Below are 23,264 nucleotides of genomic sequence, written 5' to 3' on the forward strand. Positions count from 1 at the left end.
AATGAATGAATGAATGAATGAATGGCATTTCTGAGATGCCCCTTGAAACAGTACACTAAGAAGGGTGAGGAGTAGGGACACTGACATGAGGTGGGTGTGGTGCAGAAGCACTTGCAATATTCAGGAGAGAAAAAAACATCTTCTAGGTTAATTCAGCTTAATTACAATCTCCGTAATTACACCATCCCTCTGGGTCAGGTGGGTAGAGAGTGTCCTTCCCAGTAAGAGAGCACTGGGGAGTTCAAATAAGTGCCATGCATTTAATTATTCAATAAAATATCTTCATAAGTACCTTAAAACTACGGTCTATGGAATCTCTACTGGACTCATGAGAATTTTTTATACAAGCATATAATTCTTACAGAAGAGGATATATAATCGTTATTTACTAAATGCAAATGTATTACATTAAGTGATTTGGTTTCCAGCTTTCTCCCAAAATCATATTCAAATTGAAGTCATTTTGAAAGCTTGCTGTATTTATTTTTAGACAAGAACTGTTTTTATTTTCATCTCTAAAATCCATATTCTAGAAATTTAGAAAATTTGGTCAAATTAAGGCTCTTCTGCATAACTTTTTATTTCACACTCATTAAGGATTACAATTTAAAGACAATCAAGAAACCCTACAAAATCAGCAGCAAAACGAAGATGTGGCAAAGACAATTTGAAAAGATATTCTGTTAGAAGTCCAAACACTCCAGTACACTTAACTGCTCACACACTTCCAACTAATGGTAGTGAAATGTTATTGGTGGGGGATGGGGGTTACAATGTAAGTGGCCAATAAATGTTGGGTGGATGGATGACTGCAGTTACAACCATCCACATACATGTCAAATAAGAATATATTTTCCTGCACGTGCTAGAGAGGAAAAAAGAAAAAAAAAAAAAAAACAAACTTCAAGTATAAATAAACCATTTGGGAGTGGAAGAGGGTCAATTCCAGATTGAAATTTCACGTAAGATCATTTTAATGTAAGTTCTACAACAATTAGTGAATGATTTCTATTGTACATGGTTTCTATTGTACAATACTAAAACCATGACAGACAGGAAAACAGTAATTTTAAACATCTTCACCCAAATCCCAATGTTTCCTACTGCCAAAAGTACAAAGGACATCATTTTAAGTTGATCAGATGGTGCCATCTGACTCGCTTCTGGAGGATAAATTTTCAAAACTATGTAATATTTCAAAGCATATGATATTAACGTCATTTTTACATGAAGAGTCTGACAGGCTTTGGATTTCAGGTTAACCTTTCAAGTATATAAATATGCCACTTGGTTTAGCTTTATGACATTATCTTTCTCATTTGCAGTGCTCTGGAAATATTTCATCTCAGCTACACCTCCAATGCCTTTAGGGCAAGACTTCATTTTCCATTTATTTTGCCTCCTCCCACTGTATGTCCTGATGAATGCTACGGTCTACTGATTAACAACATCAGACTTTGTGGAACAGGAACACATTTTCCTTTTCGCTGATTTCTGCTCTCACTCACACCCACCTACGACCCCATTCCTCATCCAGCACCAGAGAGATCTCTGTCCCCCAAGTGGGACTAGGTTATTGCCCAGCCCAAAGCTCTCCAGTGACTTCCCATCACTCCTACTCGAATTCCAAATTGGCAGCGTGGTCCTTAAGATCCAGAGTGACCTTCTGACCTGACTTTTCCTAAGCCCTTGGCCTTTGGCCTTTCAGTTCCTTAAACTAGTTCCAGTCTGGGGGCTATTGCGTTTGTTCTTCTTTACACATGAAAAGAATCTTCACACGTCTGTCCCCTTCTCATCGTTAAGGTCTCAACTCAAATGCCATCTCTTCCTGAGCACAAGAGCAAAGCAGCCTTCCCGATCACCTTGTAACACGGCACTGTATTTCATCTCTTTAACACTCATTTCTTAGTACCCTAGAGTTTCTAATTCCTAATTAACAGATCTCCTATCTCCCCCACTGGACTCTAAGCACTACATTCCCAGCAAGGAGCAAGCTGGCCAGCCAGCTAAGCGGAATTAGTAGAAACAGAAGATTAAGAATGTAAAAGCAATGGAAAGCTAACTTCCTTAAGTAGTATCAGATATTTCATATATGTAGGGAGTGCAGAGATCAGAGGGGCTGCACCAAAGACACCAAATCTTTTCTCCCATTAAAAAGCTTAAAAATGAAAATCCACAAGGCTTTCCAAGTGTCGTTAGTAAAACAGTAACCTACCTCACACGTAATGTGTTAGTTTAACACCACCGCAGCGTGCACAAGTGTTGTACTAATGGTGCATTTTCACACGAGATCATGGTTTCCCAACTGTCAGCCACATACATCAAAATCAGGGGTCATCTACCACCCAAACTGGTTGATATGTCTGCCTTTTAAGTTGTGGAATGTCCAAATAAAGTACTCCTGCAGGGCGCTGTTTCTCACTAGTGATCCCCTCTTTCTACGCACGGAAATGAAATTTTTTGAATGCTTGAAAATTTTTTTTCAAAAACATTTTCGGTTGATACATCAGAAAAAAAGGAGTATCCCATGGCCGTGGACAGAAGTACGAGGAAAAGGGGAAAAAGCAAGCGGAGATCCAAGGATGCAAGGTGAACACCTTGTCTGCCTCCTGGACTTTTTCTTCAACTGTCCGTGTTGCCGCTCTCTGATGCTTCTCCTTCACGGATAAAATATCCTTGAAAAGATGGTCTCCTTTGCTCTATTGTTTTAAACAATAGACATAATCAACAGATAAGACAAGTACATTACATCTATAGCAACACAGACATAAAACAACCATATGGCTCGGCAGGACAAACCAGATGAAGCGGCACATAACGGGGGACAAAGCCTTAGCATGTCATCAGACACGATTTCTTCAGAAAACACAACACTCTAGAGCTGACTGCTGACACATGGGCACTAATAGCTCCAGGAAATCTGAAAATAACAATTTAAGTTGTTGTATATACAACTTGATGAGCCTCTGGTGTTTTCAATCTTACTGTTGCCCTAAGTTTTTTGTTTGTTTGTTTGTTTGTTTTTTCAGTTCAGCAATGGTTTCTGCTTCTGCTCTTGTAGAACTAGTTTCCTGTCATGGTCACAAACTTGGAAATTTAAAGCAACTAACAGCTTTGCCTTCTTAAGAAAAAGTGAATAAAAATAGCATGAGACTAACGCAAATGCATACACATTGGGTAAAATTCAAGCCAGACTAGATAGATGATGAATTAAGGAGAAGAGAGAGCTGTAAGGAAAGGGGGAAAGATGAAATTGTCAGCTAACACCTTCATACGACTTTTTAAAATAGCATATTTAAAATAGTATAATCAGTATTTCCTCAAACACGATAAATGAGTCCATGAAAGTTTTTCGTTGGTAACAGATTTGGGAGCATTAGAAAATAAGAGATGTAGATAAAAACGAATGGAGAAATAAATTGAGACTATATTGTAAAGGCAATACTTATATTGGTGGTGGGGAGACAAACCATGGAAAGAAAAAGAATGAGTGTGGAGAGATGTTACGGTTGAAAATCCTTTTAAAATACTAGTCTACATTTCATTACTAAGAAGCTTCAGTACTAAATCGTATTAACATTTTGCAAACTTTCAACCGAGCTCATCAGCTTTCAGAGCTAAGTTTAACACTTTATCCTCACAGTAAATACCTTGTAACATTCTAAATATGATCTATATTCCTACACCTCTTTAATGATTAATTATTGTTTGGTAAACTCTTATTTCAGTCGTTCATAACAAAAAACCTTAATGCAACATAGTAATGCCAGTTTCTAAGTCACCAATATGACATGTCATTACTACTAATTTACTTGAGTAAAAATAGTGAAAGTACTTTGCAACTTTCAAAAAAATTTTAAAAATCATACAATGTACTAAGAACGAAGTCAATAAGTATTACATTGTTAATATTTAGTATTTAAAAAGTTGTTAGCAATTACATTAAAAAAAAAAAAAAAAGAACATTTTCTAACTTCCTGAGAACCAACATAGTATATTAGCAACCTGAGTTTTACTGAAGAGCTGGAATGAGACATATAGCCAACAAAGAGCTAGTGACATACCCCTTGTGTCTGTAGGGACAGAGGTGTGATACGTCGTTTTTCCCATTCATTAGGGCGCGGCTCAGGTGTGGATTCCATAAAATTGCGCTTGAGTTCACTAATGCTAGCCTGATGTCTCAGTATGTCCTCCTGGGCCTTATCGAGGTCCTAGCAATATGTAACGTAATAAAGGGCAGAAATCCAAAAGGAAAAAAAAAAGAAGAAAAAGAAAAAGAAAAACCCAGCAGGACAAAAATAAAAAAACCAAAAAATAAGACAGAGCAAACTTATGATTAAAAAAACATAGTAAAGCAAGAAAAATGCCAAGTCTCAAAAGCCATATTATCACCTATGAATATAAGGAGTTCATCAAAATTGGAAAATAAAGCCAATGTGTAATTTTTTTATGGTTCACATTTTAAAAGGTTCTAATTTCTTCTCTGTTTAGAATTTTTAAAGAAATAATTATTAACATTATCAGAAGGACGTCATAGAACTACTGGTACTCAAAATGGCTAATGACCTTCTTCCTAAAAATTGGACTTAAAACGCAGCCTATGACTTTGTTCCTGCAAATTTACCTGTCTCATGAAGGCTATCACTACAGCTGCATTCTGTGAACATAGTAAATCAAGTAAAAAATAGAGAAAGGTACTCAGAAGCACATTTGGCTTGAGGGGAAAGCCAGACCAAGATCATCAAAAAAAAAGAGAGAGACAGAGAGAGAGAGAGAGAGAGAGAGAGAGAGAGAGAGAAAGAGAAAACCAAGGGTTGACTTTTTCCAGGAAATTCTAGCAATGGCTTTTAACAGTTAAGGAATAAAAATAATGGCTTCCAAAGGCTGCTTCTGTTCAGCCTCTCTATAAGAGTGAGCCTCCCATACGGTTTCATGTGCTTGCCAAGCACAATTGTGAGGCCCAGTCACCCCACATACCAAATGGTCCTTATTCAGAAAGAGTTACAAGAAAAACTGCCAGGTCAATTTGCACTGGAGCAGGCCCTGACAAATGGTATTGGTGGGAAGTTTTAGGTTGGCCCCGATAAACTGTATTTGTGGGAACAAAAGGTAACTGGCGTCCAGGAAACAGTGTTAAGTGAATTTTAAATATTTTCTTACATTTCAAAATCACAGGGCCGCCCATGGATTATAGCTTTCATCGCACTCCCAGAGGAACAGGTCATGCATCTGATAACATTAGATAGTCCATATTCATGCACAAGCATCACAGCTCATCTACGAGCTTCTGTAGCCATTTGCAAAAACTCACGATCATCTAAAACTCTTTGCATGGCACGGGAAAATGACTGTGGCTTGAGATCAGGCACATTTCTTGCATTTGTTCAAAGCAATGTTACATATTACAGTTCAGAGCATTTTAGTAAGTTAGGCAAAACACATTTCCAATAGTTATCAAAGCTGCCAAAAGCAACCAGATTAGTCAGATTACTGAGAATTGCAGTACTCCAAATGAATACGTCACCATTTTACTACCATAAAATAAGGGGGAAAACAAACACGTTCTCGTGTGACACGGGGAATATATTTTACATACCTAATTGGTTGCCTGGGCTTTCTTTTTTTTTGCCCCCCCCCCTTTCTTTCCCAGTCTCTTTTTAATCAAAACAATCCATTAACATATTTTTCAAATGTAATACTTTAAGTGGACCACATTCCTAATTGCATGGATTTTAGCAACTCCCCCACTCCCCCAAATTGTGAATACAGATTTAAAGCCATTTAATGCCAGATCAACACATATCTGTTCTGGTGAATATATATTAAGGATGGGGTGTTACTTGGGATTCTATACCCCGGAGATAACCCATTAGGGAGAGAACAGATTTACCTGCAGAACTTCAGGAAGAGTAATAGATAAAAAATTTTACTCATTTGATTACACAGAACTTTTTTTTTCCCAGTTGTCACTTTGAGAACTTCTCGTAGATATACTCGTAGATATACTAAGCCACTTTAAAGGAACAAAATCGGACTGGTAACATGCACTCCCGAGTTGAAGTGTCCCCCATGCATTCCATGCACCGTGCTTAAAGAAAGTTGCCAGCCAGCCTGTGCGTGACCTCCCGTCCACAGCAGCCTGGCAGCCATTAGGACAGAGTTGTTTTCTTAAATTATACAAACCTCCAACATTAAATTGCTATGTCTGACATAAATATTATCCCCTTCTACTCTCAAGGAATTCTTCTGTGAAATTAAATCACACACAGGGGGAAAAGGCAAATAAACGTAAGTGTATCAGTCGACAAGCACCAAAAATGACCCAGAGTTGGCTAGTCCAAGACATTAACATAAAAGTGGAATAAAAAATCTTAAGAACCTAAAGTCACAACAAGCAAAACTCACAGATCATCCCTGAAGTGCATCACACCCCCCCCCCCCACCCCACACACCATAATAATGGTGCACAGCAGCCACTAGGTATTTAATTCAGGGGGAATAAATATCCACCTCCTCCAGCTGTGTCTTCTCTTCTTTCCTCTTCACCTGAAAGTCATACAGCAAATGGCCAGAAAGAAGGGGGTGGGGGTAGTCGTAGCAACTCTACATTGGTGCACAGAAGCTGTATTGGAACTGAAATGGTGAACCGATTACCAACCTTTACTGTTTGGCCCTCAGAAGATGCAGAACATTAAGCCACTTTGGTCTTTCTTCACCTACATTGTTGCACAAATGGTGGAACTAGGCCTTTTCGCAAAGATGGAATGGAAAATGGAAGCTTCACTCTTTCTCAGTCCCTAGATTATGTGCTCCTTTTGAATGTTTTTACTCAGAAATGAAAATATGAGAGTGTAAAAATGGCATAATTCCATCTGTCCTCATTGGAAAGGCCTAGAGCAACGAGTGATGAGGGCAAAGTATAATGATGTAAAAATTTCGTTTTCACTTTATATCGGGGACAAATATTCACCCTGTTATTGAGTTCTTTTACATAGATTTCTTTCCTTGGGAAGAAAACTGGCTTATTTTGCTACTTGCATGTTAAAATTGTACTTAAAAATACTCTTATTTTATAGCCACTTTTCTTTCATAAAATTCTTTAAATAAGGAAACTTTTTAATGTTGGACACTTCTCAGTCTCTAGTGACCCAAGAGAAGGAAAAAAAAAAAAAACAAAAACCTGTAAATCTAAACTAACTCATGGAGATAAAAAGTACAGCATATGGAATCTAACTCATGGAGATAAAGCACAGCATAGGGAATATCATTGATAATACTCAAGTAATGTCATATGGTGACAGATGGGGACGAAGTAACATACAGAACTGTCAAATCATTATTATACACCTGAAACTAATGGAACACTGTATGTCAATACATAAATTAATGTATTAAATAAATAAAATTTTAAAAATTTAATAAAAACAGAAATGACTACCGACCTCAAGGAAAGGCATAGCAAGAAACAAAAATAATGATTCGGAGACTGAAAGACAGCAGTTTAACCCTTACATGTTAATTACAGCAGGATCATATATATTCCTTCTCTTCCTAACTGGAATGATAGTGTCAAATCTGAGAGTTCAAAATGCTTTTTTTTTTTTCTTTTCTTCAAACCATTCAAGTATGTTTGAGGTAAGCAGGGAGTCCAGAGGATCTTTTTATCCGAAGGGAAATAGAAGACAGAGCTACCCAACAACCTATTAAGGATCATCTTCGAATTCCTTCGTCAATATTTAATTCTCTACAATGCCAATCTGTGGCATTCTTCAGGTAACCTTTAAGAATAGTGGTTTCTCCCACTATGCCTAATCATAGCATTACCTTTACAGTCTTCTTCAAGTGTGCTCTAAATTTTTGTGGTCTCCTCTGTGGACAGTACCCACAGGACATGAGACACTAAGTCTTCAGACCACATTTAGCAAAACAAAAACATACCGCACACGTTAGTACTAACCTAGTAGTGCAGTGGTAGCCCTATAAAGGGATAAAAAATCCTCAAACCAGACACCTAATTTTACATAAAAGGACGCTAAGAAGCCCAACCTTAAGGCTAATCGTCTGAATTTTCAAAGAGCTGTGTTTCATTCTTCATATGTATTTCTTCAAAAGAAACTAGTATCTTCCTTACAAATACTTGACAGTTGACCCTTTCATAGAACTACATGAGTTAGTGTTAAAACAATGACCACCACAACAAAAACTAACCGAAATTCATCTGGTTCCCAAATGGTACAATAATAGGGAGACAGGGAATTTCTGAGATTAGGCCTATAAATGTCAGGAGTAAAAGGTTACAGACACATCCTCATAAATGCAAGAAGAACGAGCTTGGCTTTCTAAAGAGAAGTAACAATGCTAAGGAGTTGTACTAAAACACATCAGTGACAGTTATGTCCACTGTGTCCTAAGTTCTACATCAAAACAGCTTCCACCCTAAAGGAACAGCACTGATATCTGCAAAACAAACAGACCCCATTATGGATTGTTAAGGGGAACACAGGTTTCCTTCTTTTTTACATTTAAAACATTTTTTACAAAGACCGAGCATGGTCTAGATATTTACAAAATCATCCTATCATAACTTTGCTCTCAACTTAGAACGTGTGGGCCTGGTCTATGGAAATCAGTGGAGGGCACGTGCTTATTTACATGTATTTCTCATGCACTAAAACACTGTATGTGAAAATGTGTGGCTCATACTACTTTGAGGGTAATCGGTGGTGAAATTTATGCACATGTTTACACTCTACATTATGAAGACATAAAATGAGGTGTAGTTTTGTTGGCCCCACAAACTCAAGCTTATGTAGGAGTGCCAGCAACTGCTTCCTCTTCCTCTGTTTTGTCATTCACGTCACAGTCATAAGAAACATTAAAGGAAGTGGCTTTAGCCTCCAGATAGCAGAGGGACAGAGCCAGAGGAAGGGAAAAGGTGAGAGAAAAAGGCACTGACTGAGAAGCAGAGAGAAGTAGTCCAAAGATAAGGATGAGGGAAGGAAGGAATGAAGGGGAGGTAATAGGAATGTAGTGCTGGACATCAGTGGGGAGGAAGGAGACCCAGACTTTGGGGAGGCTGGGGAAAGCAAGATAACCGTCTTCATCGAGAAGGGAGGGGAAGCTAGGCGGAAAGCACTTGCAGAACCTGAAGGAAAAGTACCCAAATTCAGAATCTCTGTGGTCAGCCTCTTTTAGAGGCTTCTCACGGGTGGGAGGACAGTCAGGCTGAGGGGGGGCTGCAACAGGAGCCAAGACAGAATCGAGGGTGGGCACTTCACAGTCCCCCTGCTCTGACGGTTCACCTGTGGAAGGGAGCTCTAAGCTGTCGAGTGTGACCTCATCGGCCTCCCCAAAGGGGTCTTCCTCCGAAATGTCTGAAAGCAAGTCCATTTCGGGGACTGGCAACAGGTTTGGGGAAAGAGATGAAACACAGCAAATGAGTGGTGAAGGTGGGCATATGGAAACAGGCTATTCTCAGGAGCAAACCCATGATGGAATGAGAAATGAACACAACAGATACGTTCAAAGGAGAAACAGAGGCAAGAGAGAAAAAGAAGAAATGGGTAGTTAGTGAAAACTTGTACTCTGAATTAGGGATTGTTATCAACACAGCACAGCTAGAACATGAATTACATGATCCCCTTTTAAGAGAAAAACTGGACTACTTTTATCACATAAAATTTATAGGTATAGACTGATTTCATTATTATTCTCTGACTGGTTGCAAAGAGATCCAATGAAACTCAAGTAACATTCTTACTTTTAAATCTGGTTGCATTTAAATCAATGCTTCAAAGCACTGGCAAAAAGACCAGTGCACCTCATCATTTGTTGAACATAAGCAGAATTTCCTTTGGAATTTAAAATAACTTTTTAAAAATAACTACGTGCATCAAATTAAGTAGGCAAAAGGGTACTGAGACTCTGAATCCCTGAGCTCTTTGGTTTCAGATGGAAGCAGTCACTCTCCTGGGTGCCTCATTAGCATAATCCTAAAAGATTCCGACAACTTTACATTGGTTGAAGGATATTTTGTTGGTCAGAATTTGTTATTTTTAACTAAATGACTTTCAACCAAATAATTTTTTTGGTATGACAGTCACAAGTACTTTAACACAGGTATTCGGGGGACGTGATGGCACGGTGCTCCTTGGGGGCATTAGGGCTCACATGGTCCCCGAACCCTGCTCTATGTAGACAGGTGGTCAGCGCAGGAATTCCTGAGCCACTGGCAGCTACTAGTAGGTTCTTTATACATTTATGTTGCAGGTCGTTAACACTTTCAAAAGTTAAAATTTAGAAAGCATTATAAAATCGATAGCAGAATTTCCTTTTCGTGTTCACTTCCAATGTTCTCTATAAAAAAGTTGCTTTGTGTAGATACAGAAAAGAGATCTGATGAACTCAAAGCCTCTTCAAATCAACCTCTAAGTGACTTCATGTGCCCAAGGGAAGAAGGGATCATAAAATAGTGACAAATTTGAAAACACAACACAGGCTACTTCTCCACTCCCTACGGAGTGTGCCCCAACACACCATTCTCTCATTCACTATTCACCAGTCACCCTTTGCTTAAGAATTTCTTCATCATCAGCTAGAGATGAATGAAAAATAACATTTTTCATAAAGACCATCTTTGTGCATTTCAAAAAAAAAATTCAAGTCAACATAATTAAAATACCCAACACAGGTTATGCTTTCAAATTTACAAACAAATATACATTTCAGATCACCGCAGCTTTTATAATTTAGGGATTTAACTAAATAGGATGATTGTGAAGACAGTCACAAATACTAGGCCACTAAATTACTTGCTTGCACCAATATAAATTACATTGAAATATTTTGCTTTGAACAACAATCAGAAAAAGGCTAGAGAGACTGTTCAGACCAGCAGGAGCCTACATGTACCTGAAAATAGGGAACTTTTATCAGCAGAGAACATACATAGACTAATTTTAAACGATACCTGAGTTCTGAAACAACAAACGTAACAGCCTCTAGTCTAAGTGCACATTTAAAATCACATGTTCTACTAATTTACCATACCTTTCCTTCAACGAATTGCACATGTGGGACTTTAGTCGGGCTCCTGAGGTCCCTTCTGCCATCCCCATCCTGTACCATGGCGGTGCTGACAGCTCCGGGGCCATATGCTGAAACCTCCCCAGCAGGGCCAGGAAAATCCTTCATAAGACTTTCATCAACAACACCAACTGGAGCTAGTAAAGAAAGATCATTTGGAATACTTTAGGACACTGAAATGCTCAAAGTTGATGGAAATGCCCCCTCTTACACAGATGAACAGGCAGCATGTAGACATTAACAGGAACAGGAACATTGCTTGAGCTCTGAAAATTGCAACATATCAAATTCATTTTTAAATTTTTACCAAATTCTAAACATACTCTGAATTTTAACCCATGAAACTACACCAGGCTCTCCAATCAGACTTTGGAAGGCTTGAGTCTGATCATGGAATTGGCCAGTAGGAGGAGCTCTAAGACCAGGTGAGACAGAGTTGGGCACTGTGTCAAAATCCCAAAGTGAGGAATATTTTAATTCTGTAAGGCCTCTTTGATCTTTCCTAAACTTATTTCTAAATCTATTTATTGCAACAAACAATTATCTAGAGATTGAAATGATTTGCTTCAAATATGTTTTCAGAATTCTTCCATAAAGGAAGCGTTAATTTGTGTATCATTCAAAATTATGACAAGACAGCAAAAGTCCATTTTACAAATTAACTTCTGTGTTTATTTTTAATAGTTTTCATTTTTCTAACCTCCCTCCTGAATGCCTCAATTTGACCTACAATAAATCCAATCCAACCCCCTGCCTCAGCAAACCTGGCCGGCCCTCGTGTGCTTTTCCTTCATTCCTCCGGCACGTGAGCAGGGACATATATTGTGCTGAAATTTCTGCCATATGGCAGGTCAACCCAAGATGGCATCACATTTCAACAAATGCAAGTGAGTAGCAGCGACAAAGCCTCTACCCATCTGTAGCTTTTTCCCCAAACCCCACCCACTGAGGTTATTTCACCTGTATGAAAAGTGCTTGACTGACATGGTGAGGTTTTGCATTGGTTCTATGCCCCAGAGAAGGGCAGTAAACATGAGGCCTTTAGGCTGCAAGCTCTCGAAGGCCAATGGGTGTGATCCACCATATTGAACTGGGGAGGCATCAAGCACCTGTAATCTGTGTATCACAAGAAATGTCTTGGCCCACACCCTTCATGTGCCCTGTCCAAACCTTGCACCTTCCCTAGCCTTGCCTTTTTCACCAGATACCACACTTCTACTTGCACCCAGTTACCCAAGCCACAAACCTTGAAGTCTCTGCCTTTATCCCTTACGACCATCAAGTCCAGCTGAATTTAAATGTGGCCAGTTCTCCCTCCTCCTACTTTATTAACCAGGTCACTTTTAAGACTTTGACAGCCCTTAAGGACTCACACTTTTGAAAGCCCACACCAAATCTTACATTAAGTATAATTATTTTCTTTTTTTTAACTTTTCAAAAGACTTCAGTAATTTTCCCTCAGAAAATATAGGCTATGAGTAGCTCTTTTAACTTATGATTTCTAAGCACCCAATATACACACTCAAATTATTGCAAAATGGGAAACTGACCTAGAAATGGTTTTAGATGTAATGATACAGAAATTTTAATGAATATGAAAGTTACATAATGAAACTGGAAAAATATTTTGCATGCTTTTAAAGACATTAATTTCAGGGTGCCTGGGCGGCTCAGTTGGTTAAGCATCCGACTCATGATTTCAACTCAGGTCATGATCTCATGGTTCATGGGATGAGCCCTGTGTCAGGCTCCTTGCTAACAGCACGGAGCCTGCTTGGGATTCTCTCTCTCTCCTGCTCTCTCTGCCCTTCCTGTGCTTGCATACGGTCTCTCTCAAAATAAATTAAAACATTAAAAAAATAAAAATTTATTAATTTCACTATGCAGGGGGGTGGGTTGCTTGTGTTGTTTTTTGCATTTTGAAGCAAAATAACTTTTTAGGTCTCAAACACTTGTAGAATCCTGAGGAGCCTGTAGGCCCCAGGCACGGAGCTTATGGTGCCATATGGCTAAATGGCCTACTATCACCCAAGACAAGATCACTAGTGCTCTCACCTGGAGTATTCCTAACCAGTCTGCCTCTTCCTCTCTTGTCCTATCAATCATTCTTGACACTGCACCAAGTGATTTTTTTAAAGAGGTAACATCATGTGGTGGGGGGCGGGGGTAGGGAGTAACATGGTGCACTTACATGCTTGCAGAACTGCACACACATGTATGTAACGCACACACACACCCTTCAGTAGCACTAGAATCAAAACCATATTCTTCTCCATGGCCTGCGAGGCCTTGCATGAACTGTTTGCAGCCTATCTCTTCCCTCATTTACTAAAGCTCCAACTAGTCTTCCTTCTGTTCCTGGACTGTATTAAGCTCTCCCTAATCTTATAACCTTCAGCCCTGATGCTCCTGCTACCTGGAATGCTTTACTGCTCTAACTCCTGGCTAGCTCCCCCTCATCCTTCACGTCTCAACCCAAATGGTTCTTCGCCAGATGGGCCTTCTTCTCCCATGACCCAATCCAAGGTAGTGTCCTGCTTATTATATTCCCCATTTTCAGGAAGTCGTTGTCTCCCTCACTCTCACATGCATCTTGGTTGTTCTCTTAAATGACTGACTTGCCTCCTTTTTGGCTTCATTTTCCAATCTCGGAATCACACTGTTCTAAAAAAGTTTTAGAGTTTTATTTTAATGCTTGACCTTAGACATCATGTTGATTTTTAGCTTGTATGTAATCACTGGATGATTTATTTCAATCTGTCAAAACTTCAAGTGAGAAATATTTATGTACCTAAACTAGTCTAGCCTGACTTAAAAACTAAGTAGGAAAAAGAAAATACAACGCAGGTCAGCAACAGCAGATAAAAGGTGTACTGACGGGGAGTGGTGGCAAAAAGAAAGCTCAGTACCAGGTTACAGCCTAGCTTTGCTGTAAAAGCAAAGGGGAGACCAAAAGCCCTAACCAAATAGTTCACTGGCTCGTCATGTATTGGCATGAAAAGCCTTCTATTTTTCACAATAACACAATAATCCTTTTGATCACTTGCCCATCTGATGAATGACAGTGTCCAAAACACAAAAGGAAAAATAATGGATCACTGTGCATGTTTGCTGCTCTTACTTGTACAAATCATTGTTTTCAGATACAGACCTACTATAACCCTCTGCACTAACTGCTCACACAAGATGGTGGGCTTCCTTGAGCACAGTTTATAGATCTCAAAACAGTGGTTCACTGCTCTTTCTTAACTCTAAAATTTGCAATATAAGAGTTATAAAGTCTCACAGTTTAAAACAAAGGCTGAAACAGACAGTATTCCAGAAAGGGGAATGACTTCTCTCAGGGCATTAACCAACACTGATTATAGGTTATTCAGCACTTATACAAATTCTCTGTGGCAAAGGGCAAGGCTTGTGAAATACTTCCACAAGCAGGAACATTTGTCACATTTACTTGAAAAAAAGCGTTCAGTTGTTGACGAGCTAAAAGATACACGGACAGCTATCACACATCAAAATCTCAATAAATTTAAATCACTACATTTGGAAATACAGATAGTTATTTGAACCACAGTTTATGACCCCCTTGCCTATTTGTAGTCTTGAAACGATATGGGAGATTCTCCAGAATCAAGATTGAATAACTACATAGATAAATGCCCACCAACAAATCCTTGGAAGTATCTCTGTATGTCTGCCTGGATCTGTTCTCCAAGTTTATTCTGGGAAAAGTAGATCAAGGCCAAGGGGTGTCAATCCATTTAGGAGAGAGCATTTTTAGAATCAGACCTATAAATTCTGAGAATGGATGGCTGCCAGAGAGAAGTGGGTCAGAGGATGGGGAAAAAAGGGTGAAGGGGAGTGGGAGACACAGACAGGATTCTGGTTATAGAATGAGTAAGTCATGGTGATAAAAGGTACAGAATACAAAATACAGTCAATGATACTATAATAGCTTTCTATAGTGACAGATAGTAGTTACATTTGTGGGGAATCACTATATTGTATATCTGAAATGTATATCTGAAATTGATGTGACATTGTTAGATCAACTAGATTAAAAAAAAAAAACTTAGCAAGTATACATACGAAAAAGCATTTTTATCTATTAGCAGATCTGTTTCAGCTACTTAAAATAAAAGTTGCTCTAGTTCACATGTCAGAAAAATGTAATAAGCAAGAAAGGTTTTCTATGATCAACAGCAGTAAAACACATTTCTTTTTAATGTTTATTTATTTTTGAGAGAGACAGAGTGAGAGAGAGATAGAGAGAGAGAGAGAGAGAGAGAGAGAGAGAGAGAGAGAGAGAGAGGTAGGGGTAGAGAGAGAGGGAGACACAGAATCTGAAGCAGGTTCCAGGCTCCGAGCCATCAACACAGGGCCTGACATGGGGCTCGAACTCACAAACCGCCAGATCATGACCTGAGCTGAAGTTGGATGCTTAACCGACTGAGCCACCCAGGCGCCCCAGTAATAAAACAAAATTTTAAATTTACTATTACTATTTTTACATAGGTTTTGAGATTAATCAACCAAAAAATGTTGGAAAACTACTTTCTGGGAGAAAGTCACCCACACCAATTGGTTTCTTCTAGGCAGAAAGTAAAATGAAGTTCTTTATAAAACATTCATCCTAACATAAAAGGGGCACCTGGGTGGCTCAGTCAGTTGAGCGTCCATCTCTTGATTTCAGCTTGGGTCTTGATCTCACAGTTCGTGGGTTCAGGCCCTGCATCGGGCCCGTGCTGGCAGCATGGAGCCTGCTTGGGACTCTCTCTGTCTTTTTCAGCTCTTTTATAGAAAACCGACTATTTACCCAAAATTAGGTTAATAAAATACATACATGAAGGGAAGGAATGTCAATTTATTTCCATACATAAAATATATAAAACTGCAAACCTGTAGCTAATAAGAATTCTAACAAAAAATATACAAATTTATACATAACCTCCCCCCACTTCGCTGAAAGAACTAACGATTATACTGTATTTCCTTTCTTTTTTGTTAAAACACTACATTTAAATTAATCCTTGGAAGTGGTGGTTGCTTCCTCATATGCTAAGAAGTTTGGTAAGTTTTAGTAAGAGTTTTTAACTCATAAAATTAGAATATTTTAAAGTTCCTTTAAATAAGGTTCCTATGTTACCATACCAAAACCCTTCGAATTCCACTTTCGCCATTAATTAACAAGTTCAAGAAATTAAGACACATAAAATACATCATAATTAAGTCAGATCAGTAACCATGTATTTGTCCAACATCTTACCCATGATGATTCTTAATATTTGTGTGCACTGACAGTACAAAGAAAATTAGGTTCAGAATGACAGCTTGAAAACACTATAAAACTCTTCTTGTGAATATAAGAAATTTTATTTTATTTACTCAGAGAAAATAGCTATCCTTCCAGGACATTTCTGAGGACCTCATTAACTAGATCAACACTTTCTGATCCCACTGGATCAGAGAAAGATTAACGGAATACAAACTATCACAGATGTGTTTACCTCCATCTAGACTCCTGGAGACCCGTTTGCTAGAGGTACGCTCAAAGTGTGGCGCTGGCCTGTCAATGAGGGTGCTTGCCTGGCGGGTCTGGGCTTGGGTGCGGCCGCTGTAGCGGAATTTGGACCCCAGGGTCAGGAACTTGGCCTTTGGTGGCTGCTCTGGAGACACAAGCCTGTAGGGGGAAACAAAAGAAACAAAAAGGAGACTTTATGAATTTTCTTTTTTAAAAAGATGACAGAAGTTTACATTTTATCTCATTTTACTAAGATTCCTCAATCTACACAACAAAAGGCTGCCTAAACTTTCGAATGAAAAAGAACATCATTTATAAACCCTCCTACATACAGAGCTTTAGGATAGTGATTAAGATGACTAAATCCACACTCGTGTATTCATGAATAATGTATTTTCCTCAACCTGAGCAAAAGAGCAGCTGTTCTCAGTGTATATCAAAGGATATTTATTTGTATTAGCTTAAATCATTTATATAAACACATATGTCTAAATTCTTGCTCCGAGCTATAAGTGCCAAGAGGCGATCCATTACCATTAGTAATTCTCAGTATTTATGTCTATTTCCCATGGGAAAGAACATCCAACTCAGGAATCCATTCCATCAAGTGATGCTTTCCCATGAAGAACATCACACACAGTAGATCTGTAGAAATGACTTATATCCTTTCTTACCAGCACAATTTCACTGTTTAAACCCTGGGTTTGTAACGAATGAAGTCAAATTTTCTTGATGTCAAATACTCCCAGACTTATGCAAAAGTACGTTTTTAGTAAATAAATCAGTTTTGTCTGGCAGACAACTGGAATGGTCTCACTTTCATGGTCTAATCAAGAGTTGGCAAAATGTCTTAAAAAAATAATCTTAGCACTCTTATACCATTTATTAAATGAGAAGACTTTAGTTGATAATGCCAGAATATGAACTCCATAAAATTTTTCCTTTCATTCTCCAAAGAGTGATTTCTTAAATTTTTAAGATTTTTAAATACTTAAAAATACATTTCAAGTGTTTTTAGAACTTCTACACACACACACAAAAATTTTAAGACGTCATCTTCTGCTTAAAAGCAACAAAGAGAGATTCAAGCAAGGTAAAGCTACTTGTAATAACACAAGAGGCGATTCTCCATCAACACGAGATTCTCACTGACATTAACCCAGAAAAACTATATCTCAGAATTAAATTGAGAAGAGAAGAGCCAGGACACTCTGGTTGTCGTGGTGTTAATCTATTCACATAAGGTAGCAAATGAGTTTCTTAAAAACTTCCACCTTCTGCCAATAGATTTTCAAAGGAGACACCAATGCTGCTGCTAAGAATACACTCTGATGAGGGCCAGTGCCTCAACCTGTACTTTGGGAAAAGTTGTATATTCATAAATTAGAATTCTGAAATACTAGAAATATAGACCAGAATTCTTATTTGTGCTCTCTATTCTTTTTCTCTAACAGCTGAGGAATTAAATATCTCAGCATCCTGATCATGAATCATAGAAGCAGGTGAGAAATGTGGTCACTTGCGATGTGCTATCTCCCGATGAGCTATGACAGGGTTTCCCTACCTAGCAATCCAGTTAAATAGGGATCGAAGAACACTCTGTAAGAAAGCAATGATCTATAGAAAAAAAGGGTCACTAGCAAGCTCATCACCACAGTAAGAAATATTCATCCTTGAAAAACAAGATGGCTAAATCACCTCTTTATCATTTATTCACTAAGTACACTCTATAGTTAATGGAAGAGCAACCAGAGGAAAAAAGCAGTATTTCTAAAGAATACTTCAAAGGGGAAATATGCATTGGTGACCCAAAAGAAACTACCCACCTCACCCCAATTTTTAAACTAAAGACAACAAGTATTGGCAAGGATGTGGAGAAACTGGGACCTTTGCACATTGTTGGTGGGAATGCAAAATGGGGCAGAAGTTAAGAAACATGAGATGGAAGTTCCTCAAAATTCTAAAAATAGAATTACCACATGACCCAACTAATCCTGCTTCTGGGTATTTATCAAAAATAACCTCAAATCAAGATTTTGAAGAGAAATTAGTAGTATTCCCATGTTCATTTCAGCACTATTCACAATAGCAAAGATGTGGTAAAAACCTAAATATCCACTGGTAGGTGAATAGGTAAGGAAAATGTGGTATCTACATAGAGCGGAATGCTATTCAGCCTTACGAAAGAAACAAAAAGGAAATTCTGCACACAATACACAACAACATGGATGGGCCTTGAGGATGTTATGCATAAGTGAAAAGGCCAGATACAGAAAGACAAAGACTGCATAATTCCACTTCCACCAGGTACCCAGAACAGCCAAATTCATAGATTCAGACTGGACTGGTGGCTCCTGGGGGCTGCAAGGAAAGCAAAATGGGGAGTTACCAGTCACTGGGCATGAAGTTTCAGTGAAGATGAAAAAGCTCTACAGATCTGCACAGCACTGTGCCCACAGTCAATAATCCATCGTACACGTGAAGGTGAAAAGGATAGGTCTCATGTGAAGTTATCTTACCCAATGAAGTAGAATTATTTAAAAAAAAAAAAAAAAAAAAAGACAGGAGATAAAGAGAAGAGTGAAGCTGGAGGCATCTGGCACCCATCTGTAGGCTCACCTCAGTGAATGGCATCTCCCAACCAAAGGCCACATCTTCCTAGAATGAGGAGCCTCACACAGGGATTTACCGGGATCTCCCATTTCCAGTTCCAGTCACTGCTCCCCACCCCCAGCAGAGGTGACACCCCTTCAGGCCCAGTGGTGCTTATCAAACACTGTTAAACCCTTCTCAAATTAAAAAAAAACTGAAACTAGAAACAGGATACCTGCTTGTGTGAATTATGAAAAATCGTACAGGATACATAAAGAGATCTTTTAAAGATTTCATTTTCCTCTCCTATAAAATTAACTGAACTCACAAAGAAAGAAGATCACTTCAGTCTTCAGAAAACAATTTTAAAGAAAATTTAAGAAAACTTCCATCAGTGTTTTCTGACTTTCTGGGTATTAGTTTATTTTATATAACTTCACACGGGATCTGTGCTAGGTCCCATATAGAGCAGATGCTCAATAAATACAGACCAGATCACGAGACAGAATCCCACTGTCACCATTTCCTAGAGGGCACCTGAATTTAAGTAGCCAGAAAATCCAAAGACATGTCTGTCTATCCATTTTTCAGAATTCTCTTTCTTAGTATTACACAGTCACAGCATTTAAGAATAGCTTTTGAATTCTCTTATGCCAGGATATTGGAGGAGGGAAGTTGGGCTATAAGTTCTAGAACTTCTGACACACTGAGAGAACTACTGATGAATATTTCAGTCTTAGTTTCATAAACATAAAACAATCCCACTGCTACAAAAAATGCTTTGTAAAATGACATTGTTTTATTTTTACCCCAGTTACGAAAGTGGGTTCTCATTTATATACACTAGGGGCGGTGGGGGGGGGGGGGGGTGGAGGGTTGCTGGGTGGCTCAGTCAGTTAAACATCTAACTTTGGCTCAGGTGATAATTTTGTGGTTCGTCAGTTCGAGCCCCTTGTCAGTGTGCTGACAGCTCTGAGCCTAGAGCTGCTTTGGATTCTGTGTGTCCCTCTCTCTCTGCCCCCACCCCCCCCCCCCACACACACACTCTCCCTCTCTCGCTTTCTCTCAAAAATAAACATTAATTTTTTTTTTATATAGACTGGGATATGTTACCAGCTAAATATCTAAGTCCAGGTGAGGAGAATTCTATACAGCCGTATTTCTTTCTTTGGTCTAATTTGTTTTTCTTTAAGGTAATAATAGATGATTGGTTCCCATTTAAATGCATATCAGAATAATTATCCACTTAACGCATTTTGTAAAAAAATACTTAAAGAAATAATTCAAGAAATACAAGGCAAATATTTTAAAAACAGATATGTGTACCAATGTAAAAATAGGAAAGTCATTAACTAAAGTATTATTTTATTTATTTCAACTTGAGATAAAACACTTCCTTGCCCAAGGACCAAATACACAAAGTATTAGCTTACAGATTAATTTTCTGATAACAAAAAAATCCTTAAGTAATGAAGCTGCAATTAAATAGAAACAAATATCAAGACAAAAATGGACTGTACATAGATATTTATTAGTTTTTTCTAAAAGAACATTTTTGGTGACTTAAGTCAACGGCAATGCAAATAAATTTTCTAAGGAAACGTAGGCCAAGCAACAAAATATTTCAAGATCGCTTAACAATTATTTCCTTTTGATATTACTTTTATTTACTACCTCAGACCCCACCTTCATAAAAATAACATCAAAAGGGAAAGGAAAACAAGATACAAACAGAGAGGGCGGCATACCATAAGAGACTCTTAAATACAAAAAACAGACTGTGGGTTACCGGAGGGGCGGGGGTGGGGGGATGGGCTAAATGGGTGACAGGTATCAAGGAGGGCACTTGTTGGGATGAGCACTGGGCGTCATATGTTAACTAACTTGAATTTAAATAAATCACTATAAGACATCATTTCGCTTTTGGGAATTTAAAAGCCATAAGCAAGGAACTAATTATCCTATAGCTTTAAAGGTCCTGAGCAAGACGACCTAATGACACATCACAAAAGAAATTAACTTTCACATACTTTACTGCTCAAGAAGCATGGTAACAATTTTATAAAAAATCCTCCCATTACAAGTCAGGTATTATTGGTTTTTTCACCCATGAAAAATAAAGGAAATTTTAAGACAAACCCACCCACATCACTTAGTGAAGTCAATCATACCGTTAATAGCAAAGCTCTCTATGAAGCGGCTGATGACACTAATTCACTTGGAATTAGCCTGGATCTACAATGCCAAGTTTAAATGAGAGTTTAATGCCAAGCTGCAAGAACCTCGTGTTAATCCTGTTTACACGCCGCCACCTCTACCACCACCACCACCACCACAAAGCACTGAGGGAAAAATAAAACAAAAACAAAACAAAAAAAAAAAAGAAGGAAACATGTCCACTGTAAACACAACCAGGAAGTACAGCAGAGTGGGAACACTTATGGGCACTGAGAGCCACAGGGCTTGGCTCGGACTTCCATCTCCACCCGTGACTGTCTACAGGGACACAGTCATGTTTCTTAACTTCCGTTTCTCAGCTTTTCTGAGTGTAAAGTGAAGATTACATCAATGTACATATTAAAAGAATTAATCTATGTAAAGCACTTAGAACGGAGACAGGCTCTATCAAACACTCAAGGAGGAATAGCGACTTTTTATCACGTTCTTGTGCTACTAACATTAGTCTGGCTGAGTGGCTATCAATCAATAGAAAGATCTGGTTTTTTTAATGGCTTCAATCTGAAGCCAGTTTAGTTTTCTAAAGAAATCATTTGCATCTTTTGTGATAAACTTAAACAGAACAAAATCCAGATTTGATTCGAGGCACTCTATAGGCAAATTATGATTTGCCCTGTTTTAGATACATTGCTTCCTATCATGTGTAAGCAAAATTACATAAGTTTAAAGATATAAAAATGCTTTTGTTAACCATTACCTCCAAAGTCTGCAGGTGCAAACTGGTCTACTTTTAAACCAGAGTCGTGGTATGTCAGCAAAAATGGAGGGAGGGACCTGAGGCGTCACACGGCTAACAGACACCTCAGAAACGCCTGCTGCAAGGATACCAGAGAGGGGGGTGCCCGGATGGCTCAAGTGGGTTAAGTGTCTGACTTTGAACCATGATCTCACAGTTCATGAGTTCGAGCCCCATGTTGGGCTCTCCACTGTCAGCCCAGAACCTGCTTCGGATCCTCTGTCCCCCTCCCTCTCGGCCCCTCCCTTGGGCACTTGCTCTCTCAAAAATAAACAAACATTTAACAAAATTAATAATAAATAAAAAAGAATAATACCAGAGGAAGGACCAGCATAGAGGTGACCAGTGTGGGCTCTGGAATCACAGAGCCAGGTCCCCAACTCTGTGCAGGTGCTTGGCCCCTGTGCTCCTTACTGGGCACCCAGCTATGAGCCACTTTCTCCCTGGGGGTGAGGAATAAATGACACGGTACAATGTAAAGCAAGTGGTTCTGTGTCTGACAACAATATTTGCTCAATGAACACAGCACGTGTCGTTTCTGAGACAATTACTGTCTCCATTATCATTACCTGACAGGGAAGCCTGCTATGTGTCCTGCCTTGACTGTGTCATTTAGCTCATTAATGTCATCTACTAGTTTTATTTGAGGCAGACTCCGGTTGTCTGGAGTAGAAATGTGCCATGGCTACCAGGAGGAATTATAAGCTTTTCAAAGATTTATGTGACCAGTGTAACTGTGTCAGATGGATTCAAGTATATTTTAGGAGTTACATTTCTCTAAAACGAGTCTGTTTGACAACATATTTGTTGTCAAGACTGCTCTATTTAACCGGAAAGAGTCACTTGTACCACCTAATAATTCACCTTAAAAACAGCACACTGTGGTACCAAACCAAGAATAAGGATGATAATGATGGGGATGATGATGATAAACGTTATTACATACCGGAAGTAGTTCTACATGTGTTCCATGTGTGTTTTCTCACGGGCTTTTCAAAGCAACCCTATCAGGTAGGGACTATTATTACCATCACACAGATGATGAAAGGGAGACTCAGAAAGGTGGTGACTTACCCACAGTCACACACCCAG

General features: G+C 38.7%; 1 protein-coding gene across 50 annotated transcripts in view; it reads right to left on the bottom strand.

Moving 5' to 3' along the window:
* The window catches only part of EPB41L2 (erythrocyte membrane protein band 4.1 like 2), a 220,415-nt gene that overhangs the window by 31,980 nt on the left and 165,171 nt on the right, over positions 1-23,264 (bottom strand). For 18 of the 50 annotated variants that reach the window (XR_006299058.1, XR_006299057.1, XM_043592330.1 and 15 more), the window contains 5 exons: positions 16,593-16,765; positions 11,050-11,222; positions 6,184-6,246; positions 4,065-4,211; positions 2,598-2,699 (listed from right to left, as the gene is read on the bottom strand). Coding sequence is in view for 48 of the 50 variants with exons in the window: in XM_043592330.1 (XP_043448265.1) it covers positions 2,598-2,699; positions 4,065-4,211; positions 6,184-6,246; positions 11,050-11,222; positions 16,593-16,765 (658 nt within the window). In the remaining 2 variants the exon portion in view is untranslated. The remainder of the gene's footprint in view (positions 1-2,597; positions 2,700-4,064; positions 4,212-6,183; positions 6,247-11,049; positions 11,223-16,592; positions 16,766-23,264) is intronic. The other 32 variants (XM_043592371.1, XM_043592368.1, XM_043592367.1 and 29 more) reach the window with 5 other exon arrangements.

Source organism: Prionailurus bengalensis, chromosome B2 (genome assembly GCF_016509475.1).
Source record: "Prionailurus bengalensis isolate Pbe53 chromosome B2, Fcat_Pben_1.1_paternal_pri, whole genome shotgun sequence".
NCBI classification, from domain to species: domain Eukaryota; kingdom Metazoa; phylum Chordata; class Mammalia; order Carnivora; family Felidae; genus Prionailurus; species Prionailurus bengalensis.